This window comes from Nerophis lumbriciformis, linkage group LG03, assembly GCF_033978685.3.
Source record: "Nerophis lumbriciformis linkage group LG03, RoL_Nlum_v2.1, whole genome shotgun sequence".
NCBI classification, from domain to species: Eukaryota; Metazoa; Chordata; class Actinopteri; order Syngnathiformes; family Syngnathidae; genus Nerophis; species Nerophis lumbriciformis.
Window position 1 is genome coordinate 29,150,001 of NC_084550.2, and position 12,500 is coordinate 29,162,500.

Here is a 12,500-nt window from a genome sequence, read left to right on the forward strand (position 1 = left end):
TTGCTGCTTTTCACATTCAGCCAAAACTAGCCCTGACGGAGTAAAAATGACAGTTTCGGGGTAATTATGGGCCTGCGGCTCTTGTGTTAGCAAGCGTGCTAACCTTGGATTTTCTCAGCTTTGGCACAAATACTGACTTTACCCACAATTCCTTTCTTCTAGGAAGAATCTGCTCCAGTCAGAGCTCCGCCCACAAAGGCTCCAAACTTGGAGGGGGACAAATATTCTGTGGAGCCAAATGAAGAAGTCTTGCTTAAAGGTGCAATGAAGGCATATACAGTATATACACACACACACACACACACACACACACACACACACACACACACACACACACACACACACACACACACACACACACACACACTTATATACATACATACATACATATATATATATATATATATATGTATGTGTGGGAAAAAATCACAAGACTATTTCATCTTTTTTCCCACACATACATATATTGCGCTCTACTACGGTATCGAGCACTATTTTTTGGATAACCTTATTAAGACATATATATATATATATATATATATATATATATATATATATATATATATATATAGTAGGAGAAAGTAATAATTCACAGATAAAGTTGACATAAGTTTGTTTTCCAGGACCAGAGCATAAAAACAATCCTGAGCAAAGTTCTGATGAGGTGAGTTCAGAAAGTCAATATTTCTTCACAGTGGGAACCATTTATGCTGCCTATTCCGATACTGATCACCCATGAGTCAGATCGGCCGATACCCATACCCATGACGTGTTTTAATTGTTTTAACATTTTGATGGTTATTTAAGGTGAGTGCTATTGACACTTTGACAATATCAACACAATATTTACACGTTTATATTGTTTTACAAAAACTAAGTCAATAATACACAATAACTCAACAAAACTATTATATGTTTAAATCTATTTTGCCCTCAAAGTCCTTCTGTGTCCTATGCTCTCTGTGTGTAAGATGTTTAGCACCGTCATAATAATACTTTATACACTAAGACATGCAGTTTATTTGCTGTAATGAATATTATTAATATTAATTTAGGGGAGTTTCTCCACTATTTGTACGGAAATACACATGTAGCTGCTAACTAGCTTAGCTATTAGCATGCCTGCTCCTGCTTACTCTCTGTGTAAGATGTTTAGCACCGTCATAATAATACTTAACATACTAAGAAATGCAGTTTATTATCTATTGGCATGATTGAAATGTGGATATTTGTATTTCTAGGGTCATGTCAGGCACGCTTCAAAAGGAGAACCTGGAGAACCTGGACCGAGCGGACCACCTGGTCCCCCTGGGCCCACTCGCTCACCTGGGCCCAGAGGTCCAGCAGGGACTTCTGGAGACCCGGGACAGCCCGGCAGAGACGGACAGCAGGTTGGTGCCGCTAGAAAAAAAAGTGGAACTAAACAATTTCACCTTGAATGAGGATTTGACCTTGAGTGATGATTTGACCTTGAATGATAATTTCACCTTGAATGATGATCTGACTTTGAATAATGATTTGACCTTAAATGATAATTTGACCTTGAATGATGATTACTCCTTGAATGATAATTTGACCTTGAATGATCATTTCATCTTGGATGATGATCTGACATTGAATAATGATTTGACCTTGAATGATGATTTGACCTTGAATGATCATTTCATCTTGGATGATGATCTGACATTGAATAATGATTTGACCTTGAATGGTGATTTGACCTTGAATGATAATTTCACCTTGAATGATGATCTGACTTTGAATGATGATTTGACTTTGAATGATCATTTCACATTGAATGGTAAATTCACCTTGAATGATAATTTGACTTTAAATGATGATTACACCTTGAATGATTATCTGACTTTGAATAATGATTTGACCTTGAATGATAATTTGACCTTGAATGATAAATTCACCTTGAATGATGATTTGACCTTGAATGACAATTTCACCTTGAACGATGATCTGACTTTGAATGATTTGACCTTGAATGATAATTTCACCTTGAATGATGATTACACTTTGAATGATAAATTCACCTTGAATGATAATTTGACCTTGAATGATGAATTCACCTTGAATGATAATTTGACCTTGAATGATGATTTGACCTTGAATGATCATTTCATCTTGGATGATGATTTGACTTTGAATGATGATTTGACCTTGAATGATGATCTGACTTTGAACAATGTTTTTTACCTTGAATGATAATTTGACCTTGAATGATAATTTGACCTTGAATGATGCTCTGACTTTGAATGATGATTTGACCTTGAATGATCATTTCACCCTGAATGGTAAATTCACCTTGAATGATATTTTGACCTTAAATGATGATTACACCTTGAATGATGATTTGACTTTGAATGATAATTTCACCTTGAATGACGATTTGACTTTGAATGATGATTTGACCTTGAATGATAATTTCACCTTGAATGATGACTACACCTTGAATGATAATTTGACCTTGAATGATAATTTGACCTTGAATGATGATTTCACCTTGAATGATGATTTCACCTTGAATGATGATTTCACCTTGAATGATAATTTCACCTTGAATGATTTGACCTTGAATGATGGTTTGCCCTTGAATGATGATTTTACCTTGAATGATAATTTCACCTCGAATGATGATTACACTTCGAATGATGATTTCATCTTGAATGATGATTTGACCATGAATTATGATTTCACCTTGAATGATGATTTCACCTTGAATGATGATTTCACCCTGAATGATGATTTGACCTTGATTGATGATTTGACCTTGATTGATGATCTGACATGCAGGGCGTGAAGGGCGAGAAAGGAGACGGCGTAAGTGTTCATTACTTGTGGTCGTTTCATGTCATCATTGGCTTGATCACTAATCAAAAGTCCAATACGGTACCTTCAGGGCCAGAGGGGACCGCAGGGATTTCCAGGTTTGGATGGCGATGCTGGAGTCAAAGGTGATAAGGTAATGATACATCAAAACCTAATCATCTCATTTCTTCTTTTTTTTTTAAATCACCAAGCATGTGCTGCAGCTGGAGAAAAACAAAGGAGAAAAAATGTTTAACTTTTAACATACCATATGTTGAAGCACAGTACGTCTGACTATGGTAGCCATAATGCTTTGAAAATCCATCAAGCAAAGTCGTACTAAAACATTTTGACAGATTTTTGAGCGCTGTATGTAATGTTCTATATTCTCAATGGTGTAAAGATCTATATTCTCAATGATGTAATGTTCTATATTCTCAATGATGTAATGATCTATATTCTCAATGATGTAATGTTCTATATTCTCAGTGATGTAATGTTCTATATTCTCAATGGAACATTGAAAGTTTTGGTCTTGCGTGTCATTTATTAAACAGGGGGTGTCAACCTGCAGTCCACACGTAGCTCTTATGTGTGACTGCCATCTACTGGTCACACTTAGCATTACACCATGTACCAAACAAAAATAGCTTTGAGGTCGTTAAGCACAACCAGAATTATTCCGTACATTAGGCGCAGCGGGTTATAAGGCGAACTGTGGATTTTGGAGAAAAATGAAAGGATTTGAAGTGCGACTTATAGTCCGAAAGATACGGTGCTTTGGACTCCTTGGCCTACGTCAGGAACAAACCTCTGCACCCCGTGTTCCAGTGTCGGACTCCGACCCACGGTCATTTGTGACAAGTTGTTTTTAAATTCTACTTGATATAAAATCATTTATTTTACATGATTGTAGTCAGTCTGTTCTAAAGGTTTTCTTCTTCCCTGCAGGGAGACTCTGGATCTGGTTTACCAGGACCACCGGGCCTTCCTGGGCCCCCGGGACCGCCCAGATCGCGGAGCGTACCTGTGGGTACCCTCAATGTAGTCCTTGCATGTGTTCTGCCATTACTCACCCTAGTGAAGCCTGACCAAGAGGATCTGCTTTTCTGTGTGCAGTATGGAGACGATGCCCTGGGTTCTGGGTTTGGGGACCTGGAGACCGACACCGAGCTCATTAGGGTAAATCCTGAGCAGTGAGAGGAAGTAGACACATTGTTCATTGTCAACATTCCTTGTACCGTGTCTCCTAGGGGCCCCCTGGGCTGCCAGGGCCTCCAGGACCACCTGGTCTTCCTGGGCCCGACCCATCCTCAGGTGACCTTGACCGGGGCCTCTTTCACACCTATGCTGGGCCAACTGGGGCCCCGGGAAAAGATGGAGTCAACGGCCAACCGGGAGTACCAGTGAGTCACCTAGAATGAAAAGAAAATGTTCTTTGTAACTCACTAGAAGTTTCTTTAGTGGCCATTTTGAAAGGCTAATTATATTGACATTCTGAGCTGCTGCATCACCTCAGAGTTGGTGAAAGTTCATGCCTCTCAACTGGATAGTAGAAGGTTGAGGTTGGTCCAATTTGGCGTCCAACTTAGAGCCGGAGATGGCGAGAAAGACACGGAAAGGCGCTTGTGATGAATTCTTCATCTAAACTAAAAGATATAAACATCCCATCAGTGACCATAACCATTCTTTCACTTCCTGTGTTTCATTCAAATGACCCCTCCATGACCAAAATAATGTTTCCTTATCCTCTCCTTCAGTCTTCCATCTGTCATGTGTGATATCAATAATCACTATCTGCATCTGTCATGTGTGATATCAATAATCACTATCTACATCTGTCATGTGTGATATTAATAATCACTATCTGCATCTGTCATGTGTGATATCAATAATCACTATCGGCATCTGTCATGTGTGATATCAATAATCACTATCTGCATCTGTCATGTGTGATATCAATAATCACTATCGGCATCTGTCATGTGTGATATCAATAATCACTATCTGCATCTGTCATGTGTGATATCAATAATCACTCTCGGCATCTGTCATGTGTGATATCAATAATCACTATCAATAATCACTATCTGCATCTGTCAGGTGTGATATCAATAATCACTATCACTAATCACTATCTGCATTTGTCAGGTGTGATATCAATAATCACTATCTGCATCTGTCATGTGTGATATCAATAATCACTAACTGCATCTGTCATGTGTGATATCAATAATCACTATCTGCATCTGTCATGTGATATCAATAATCACTATCTGTCATGTGTGATATCAATAATCACTATCTGCATCTGTTATGTGTGATATCAATAATCACTATCTTCATGTCATGTGTGATATCAATAATCACTATCTCCATCTGTTATGTGTGGTATCAATAATCACTATCTGCATCTGTCATGTGTGATATCAATAATCACTCTCGGCATCTGTCATGTGTGATATCAATAATCACTATCAATAATCACTATCTGCATCTGTCAGGTGTGATATCAATAATCACTATCACTAATCACTATCTGCATTTGTCAGGTGTGATATCAATAATCACTATCTGCATCTGTCATGTGTGATATCAATAATCACTAACTGCATCTGTCATGTGTGATATCAATAATCACTATCTGCATCTGTCATGTGATATCAATAATCACTATCTGTCATGTGTGATATCAATAATCACTATCTGCATCTGTTATGTGTGATATCAATAATCACTATCTTCATGTCATGTGTGATATCAATAATCACTATCTCCATCTGTTATGTGTGATATCAATAATCACTATCTCCATCTGGCATGTGTGATATCAATAATCACTATCTGTCACGTGTGATATCAATAATTACTATCTCCATCTGGCATGTGTGATATCAATATTCACTATCTCCATCTGTCATGTGTGATATCAATAATCACTATCTCCATCTGGCATGTGTGATATCAATAATTACTATCTCCATCTGGCATCTGTGATATCAATAATCACTATCTGCATCTGTCATGTGTGATATCAATAATCATTATCTCCATCTGGCATGTGTGATATCAATAATCACTATCTGCATCTGTCATGTGTGATATCAATAATCATTATCTTCATCTGTCATGTGTGATATCAATAATCACTATCTCCATCTGGCATGTGTGATATCAATAATCACTATCTGCATCTGTCATGTGTGATATCAATAATCATTATCAATAATCACTATATGCATTTGTCATGTGTGATATCAATAATCACTATCTGTATTTGTCCACCTGCTCCTCCTCTCCATTGTGTTCCAGATGCTTACAGATTGGTTTAGTGGTTCTGGGCTCGATGGCTCGGGTTTGAGCTCAGAGTCGTACTCGGACCTTGGCTCCGGTTTCAGTTCTGGTTCTGAGTCCGGTTTTGCATCCTGGTCTGGCCAGGACTCCGGTTCTGCTTGGGTATGGGGCGAGGTATCTACTGTGCTGGTTTGCTTGGTAAAGCAGCAAGACCCTAAGGCAGGACTTGAGTCAGAAGCCAACGTACTGAGGCAACTTTACCTGTGCCACTTTCAGACATTCATAGAACACTATTTTACGGGCTATAGAGCGCATCGGTATACAAGCCACACCCACTAAATCTTACAAGACAAAATGTATAAGCCGCATCGGACTACAAGCCACAGATATATTTGGTGTGAAATTAGTTATTTACACAGAAATATTTTATAAATGTTATTAACATACCTTCATTCTTTCCAAACTGCGTGTGTAACACGGCAGAAAAACGGCTGATCAAACAAAACAGAAGTCATGGCAAGCTAGCTCTCCAATCAGCTAAACAGACTCAATAACTCCACGCTGATGTCTTGGTGAATTCACAAAACTGAAACAATACAAATAGAACGTAAGTTAATAATAATAACACAGACACTCGTAAACGTGTTAGCATATTAGCTCATGCTAATGACGCTAGCTTCATTACATTATGATAGCAGGTACAAATATGCATGAAAACACTCCTACAGACATCACACATGGGACGCTTTAGTAAGTAAGAATTGTTTTAGTTATATTGTAAAACTTACAAACGTCGATTGGAGTGATGAGTGAAGAATCAACGCTATGGACTTTTACTTCCGGTTGAAGGCTCAGTGGAAACAGAAGGGCAATGCAGCACCTGCAGTGAGCGAACTCGTCCAAAAGGTGGCGCCATATCACAAACAAAAACACATATTCAGTGTATTTGCTATTGGGGTTTTTTAAACTACTCGCAAAAATTCCATAACTTAGCTGCACCGTTTTATAGGTTGAAAGCCTAGAAGAAAAAAATGAGGGTAAATTGCCTTAGTTCTCTGGCTAATGACTTTCTCTTTCAACTGCTGGCTGAACACAATCTCTCACACGTTTGCCTGAAGTGCTTGCTTTGACCTTACAGTAGACCACCACTATGCTCCCCACCAGACAAATCACCTTCTACAAACATGAAATAGGCGGGGCTCTACTGTACCTGCAATGTTACCTCACCTGGAGGAGCTGAACACAAATTTGCATGCCATCACACTTTCAGCTTCTCTCACCATTGTCTAAGTCAGACTGATTGTGTTCCAGGGTAAATACTTCCGTCTGCCTTGACGTCGGGTGTTGTTGACAACACTCCATGGTAACAAACCGTACTTTGGTTCAGTTGGAGGAAGACAAAACACTAACTTTCCAGTGAAGTGATTTAAATAAAACACCTTCCGTTTCAGCTGAAAGTGTTTCATTGGTGGAATGTGAATACTCTTAACATTCCGAACTGTAGAAGAATTTGAGATTAAATGTGAAAGGAGTGCAAGAAGAAGTCCAGTTTTTCCCATTCAACCTTTAAAGCAGTGCTTCTCAAAACATATATATAAATATATACACACATACATACATATATATATATATATATATATATATATATACATACACACATGATATATATATATGCATGATCCTGCATGATACTGATAAAGCTTCACACTATTTGAGAAGCACTGCTTTAAGGGTTAACTGCAAGGAGTCATCCTAACATGAGCTCTGGTCACTAAGTGATGGTCACTGCATGCTGTCCAAGTGTTTGGTGAAGTTCCTGGTGGACACCATCATCTCCTCACCAGGAACTTGTTGTGTATTCCTCAAAGTCAAACTAGCATTTGGACTTGGCTCCATCCTTGAATGGCTGAGGGCTAAAAAAACTGCTTGACATTAAAATGCTGCTCTTGGTTTCACGATCACAGTCGACATAAATATGAACACTCTTGTTTTAGCATCCATCTTTCATGAGCTCAACTCAGATCCAACATTTGTTTTTTTTTCAAATCTTGTAGACAAATCTTTCTGAATCTGTGTCAGTGAGCACTTACTTTAAACCTAAGGGTGACCAGGACAACGGAGAAGATCATCGGCCGCCCTCAGCCCACCCTAGAAGACATTGCTGCATCAGAAGAGTCAAGAACATCCTGTCAGGCATCTCTCACCCTGGTCAGCACTTGGTAGACTTGCTGGCAGCAGGGAAGAGATGTAGGTGTAGATGTAGGTCACACAGGAGCAGGACAGTTAAAAACACTTTTTACACATCGGCTATTGAAATATTGAAAGCCTCACCTTTTCTCCTCCAAACATACTGCTGGGTATTGTGGCCAAACAGCTCCATTTTTGTTTCATCTGACCACAGAACAGTACACGGCATTCGACCGTGTACCTCGGGAAGTCCTGTGGGGAGTGCTCAGAGTATGGAGTATCGGACTGTCTGATTGTGGCGGTCCGCTCCCTGTATGATCAGTGTCATAGCTTGGTCCGCATTGCCGGCAGTAAGTCGGACACGTTTCCAGTGAGGGTTGGACTCCGCCAAGGCTGCCCTTTGTCACTCATTCTGTTTATAACTTTTATGGACAGAATTTCTAGGCGAAGTCAAGGTGTTGAGGGGATCTGGTTTGGTGGCTGCAGGATTAGGTCTCTGCTTTTTGCAGATGATGTGGTCCTGATGGCTTCATCTGGCCAAGATCTTCAGCTCTCACTGGATCGGTTTGCAGCCGAGTGTGAAGCGACTGGGATGAATCAGCACCTCCAAGTCCGAGTCCATGGTTCTCGCCCGGAAAAGGGTGGAGTGCCATCTCCGGGTTGGGGAGGAAATCTTGCCCCAAGTGGAGGAGTTCAAGTACCTCGGAGTCTTGTTCACGAGTGAGGGAAGAGTGGATGGTGAGATCGACAGGGGGATCGGTGCGGCGTCTTCAGTAATGCGGACGCTGTATCGATCCGTTGTGGTGAAGAAGGAGCTGAGCCGGAAGGCAAAGCTCTCAATTTACCGGTCAATCTACGTTCCCATCCTCACCTATGGTCATGAGCTTTGGGTTATGACCGAAAGGACAAGATCACGGGTACAAGCGGCCGAAATGAGTTGCCTCCACCGGGTGGCGGGTCTCTCCCTTAGAGATAGAGTGAGAAGCTCTGTCATCCGGGAGGAACTCAAAGTAAAGCTGCTGCTCCTCCACATGGAGAGGAGCCAGATGAGGTGGTTCGGGCATCTGGTCAGGATGCCACCCGAACGCCTCCCTAGGGAGGTGTTTAGGGCACGTCCGACCGGTAGGAGGCCACGGGGAAGACCCTGGACACGTTGGGAAGTCTATGTCTCCCGGCTGTCCTGGGAACGCCTCGGGATCCCCCGGGAGGAGCTGGACCAAGTGGCTGGGGAGAAAGAAGTCTGGGCTTCCCTACTTACGCTGCTGCCCACGCGACCCGACCTCGGATAAGCGCAAGAAGATGGATAGATGGATAGATGGACCACAGAACTTTCCTCCAGAAGGTCTTATCTTTGTCCATGTGATGCCAGATGAAACAAAAATGGAGCTGTTTGGCCACAATACCCAGGAAATTGAAGACTCAATAGAGCCATGACATGATGTTCTTTACAAGTCTACGTACACTTTTGACCGTAAATATAATGTTGTCATGTTTGATGACCATAAAGCTATCATGTTATGCCACACTCGCTGAGATGAAGACACATTGGTCAACAATATTGTGAGGATTACATAAAGGTTTGGATCTTTGAGTTGAGTTGATGAAATATTGTAGGCCAAACAGGAGTGTTGTGTTACTATTGTTGTTGTTGCATGAAAGATTGTGTCGTGTGGTTAGGGTCCAGCAGGTAAAGATGGCTCTGCAGTCTCACCTGGTGATGTTGGAGAGAAGGTAGGCTGATAAGACCTCCACCTCACACTCACCTTGGTCAATACATTGTTGGAGTAACCCTCCCTGTTACATCTGTAGGGTGACAGAGGCTTACCTGGATCACCTGGACCTAAGGTAAACCTGGCTTTTCTATATATAGATATATACAGGTAAAAGCCAGTAAATTAGAATATTTTGAAAAACTTGATTTATTTCAGTAATTGCATTCAAAAGGTGTAACTTGTACATTATATTTATTCATTGCACACAGACTGATGCATTCAAATGTTTATTTCATTTAATTTTGATGATTTGAAGTGGCAACAAATGAAAATCCAAAATTCCGTGTGTCACAAAATTAGAATATTACTTAAGGCTAATACAAAAAAGGGATTTTTAGAAATGTTGGCCAACTGAAAAGTATGAAAATGAAAAATATGAGCATGTACAATACTCAATACTTGGTTGGAGCTCCTTTTGCCTCAATTACTGCGTTAATGCGGCGTGGCATGGAGTCGATGAGTTTCTGGCACTGCTCAGGTGTTATGAGAGCCCAGGTTGCTCTGATAGTGGCCTTCAACTCTTCTGCGTTTTTGGGTCTGGCATTCTGCATCTTCCTTTTCACAATACCCCACAGATTTTCTATGGGGCTAAGGTCAGGGGAGTTGGCGGGCCAATTTAGAACAGAAATGCCATGGTCCGTAAACCAGGCACGGGTAGATTTTGCGCTGTGTGCAGGCGCCAAGTCCTGTTGGAACTTGAAATCTCCATCTCCATAGAGCAGGTCAGCAGCAGGAAGCATGAAGTGCTCTAAAACTTGCTGGTAGACGGCTGCGTTGACCCTGGATCTCAGGAAACAGAGTGGACCGACACCAGCAGATGACATGGCACCCCAAACCATCACTGATGGTGGAAACTTTACACTAGACTTCAGGCAACATGGATCCTGTGCCTCTCCTGTCTTCCTCCAGACTCTGGGACCTGGATTTCCAAAGGAAATGCAAAATTTGCTTTCGTCAGAAAACATGACTTTGGACCACTCAGCAGCAGTTCAGCTGGTGTCGGTCCACTCTGTTTCCTGAGATCCAGGGTCAACGCAGCCGTCTACCTTCAAGTTTTAGAGCACTTCATGCTTCCTGCTGCTGACCTGCTCTATGGAGATGGAGATTTCAAGTTCCAACAGGACTTGGCGCCTGCACACAGCGCAAAATCTACTCGTGCCTGGTTTACGGACCATGGTATTTCTGTTCTAAATTGGCCCGCCAACTCCCCTGACCTTAGCCCCATAGAAAATCTGTGGGGTATTGTGAAAAGGAAGATGCAGAATGCCAGACCCAAAAACGCAGAAGAGTTGAAGGCCACTATCAGAGCAACCTGGGCTCTCATAACACCTGAGCAGTGCCAGAAACTCATCGACTCCATGCCACGCCGCATTAACGCAGTAATTGAGGCAAAAGGAGCTCCAACCAAGTATTGAGTATTGTACATGCTCATATTTTTCATTTTCATACTTTTCAGTTGGCCAACATTTCTAAAAATCCCTTTTTTGTATTAGCCTTAAGTAATATTCTAATTTTGTGACACACGGAATTTTGGATTTTCATTTGTTGCCACTTCAAATCATCAAAATTAAATGAAATAAACATTTGAATGCATCAGTCTGTGTGCAATTAATAAATATAATGTACAAGTTACACCTTTTGAATGCAATTACTGAAATAAATCAAGTTTTTCAAAATATTCTAATTTACTGGCTTTTACCTGTATATATATATATATATATATATATATATATATATATATATATATATATATATATATATATATATATATATATGTGTGTGTGTGTGTGTGTGTGTGTGTATGTATATATACAGTTACTTGACATGCTTTCGACCCCTGGCCAAATTTGTTGAGCCCAAAGTGGCCCCCAAGTCCAAAAGACCCCTGAGTGTTTTCAGAACGTAACAAAAACAAAATACTGGACTTTTGCATTTCTCTCCTCAGGGCGAACGTGGGTCTGTGGGCATAGCAGGGTCAGCGGGACCTCAAGGGCCCAGCGGTCCTCCAGGAAAAAGAGGCCCACCAGGACCCCCTGGGCCCCCCGCTTCTGCAGCAACCCAATTCTTTGTGGAGGTGACCCAATTTCCTTTCAATGCACCCGCCCACTTCTGCTCATTTGGACTTCATCACTGTGTGGCCCTTTTTGTTTACAGGACATGGAGGGCTCTGGTGAGAGCCACATGCTCACTGCAGCCACAGTCCCAGTCCCAGGGCCACAGGTGGGTCCCCTAGTGGGCACTTTCACTTAAGGAAATACACTCTTACACTTTTTGGTCTGTTTAGGGTGCCCCCGGTCTACCTGGTCCAGCAGGTCCCAAGGTAGACATATATGCCTTTATTGGCTCTGATGTATTGCTGTTAAAAACCATGTCTCCTGTAGGGTACAGGTGGGGCCCCGGGTCCACCAGGACTCTCCATCAAGGTACGCC

The 12,500-nt window shown here is 41.2% G+C and overlaps 1 protein-coding gene and 1 long non-coding RNA gene across 6 annotated transcripts in view; one reads left to right on the plus strand and one right to left on the minus strand.

Annotated features, from left to right (window-relative positions):
• Positions 1–12,500, plus strand: part of col15a1b (collagen, type XV, alpha 1b) — a 99,037-nt gene that overhangs the window by 52,469 nt on the left and 34,068 nt on the right. For 3 of the 5 annotated variants that reach the window (XM_061936534.2, XM_061936535.2, XM_061936538.2), the window contains exons 8-22: positions 163–259; positions 624–664; positions 1,242–1,391; positions 2,803–2,829; positions 2,909–2,971; positions 3,769–3,846; positions 3,937–3,999; positions 4,071–4,223; positions 6,130–6,285; positions 9,976–10,029; positions 10,108–10,143; positions 12,016–12,144; positions 12,225–12,290; positions 12,355–12,390; positions 12,452–12,493. In XM_061936534.2, the coding sequence (XP_061792518.2) occupies positions 163–259; positions 624–664; positions 1,242–1,391; positions 2,803–2,829; positions 2,909–2,971; positions 3,769–3,846; positions 3,937–3,999; positions 4,071–4,223; positions 6,130–6,285; positions 9,976–10,029; positions 10,108–10,143; positions 12,016–12,144; positions 12,225–12,290; positions 12,355–12,390; positions 12,452–12,493 (1,191 nt within the window). The remainder of the gene's footprint in view (positions 1–162; positions 260–623; positions 665–1,241; positions 1,392–2,802; positions 2,830–2,908; positions 2,972–3,768; positions 3,847–3,936; positions 4,000–4,070; positions 4,224–6,129; positions 6,286–9,975; positions 10,030–10,107; positions 10,144–12,015; positions 12,145–12,224; positions 12,291–12,354; positions 12,391–12,451; positions 12,494–12,500) is intronic. The other 2 variants (XM_061936537.2, XM_061936539.2) reach the window with 2 other exon arrangements.
• Positions 2,719–3,953, minus strand: LOC140678586 (uncharacterized). Its single transcript, XR_012050320.1, has 3 exons — positions 3,894–3,953; positions 2,903–3,041; positions 2,719–2,791 (listed from the first exon to the last, which is right to left on the minus strand). It is a non-coding gene; the product is annotated as an uncharacterized lncRNA (long non-coding RNA).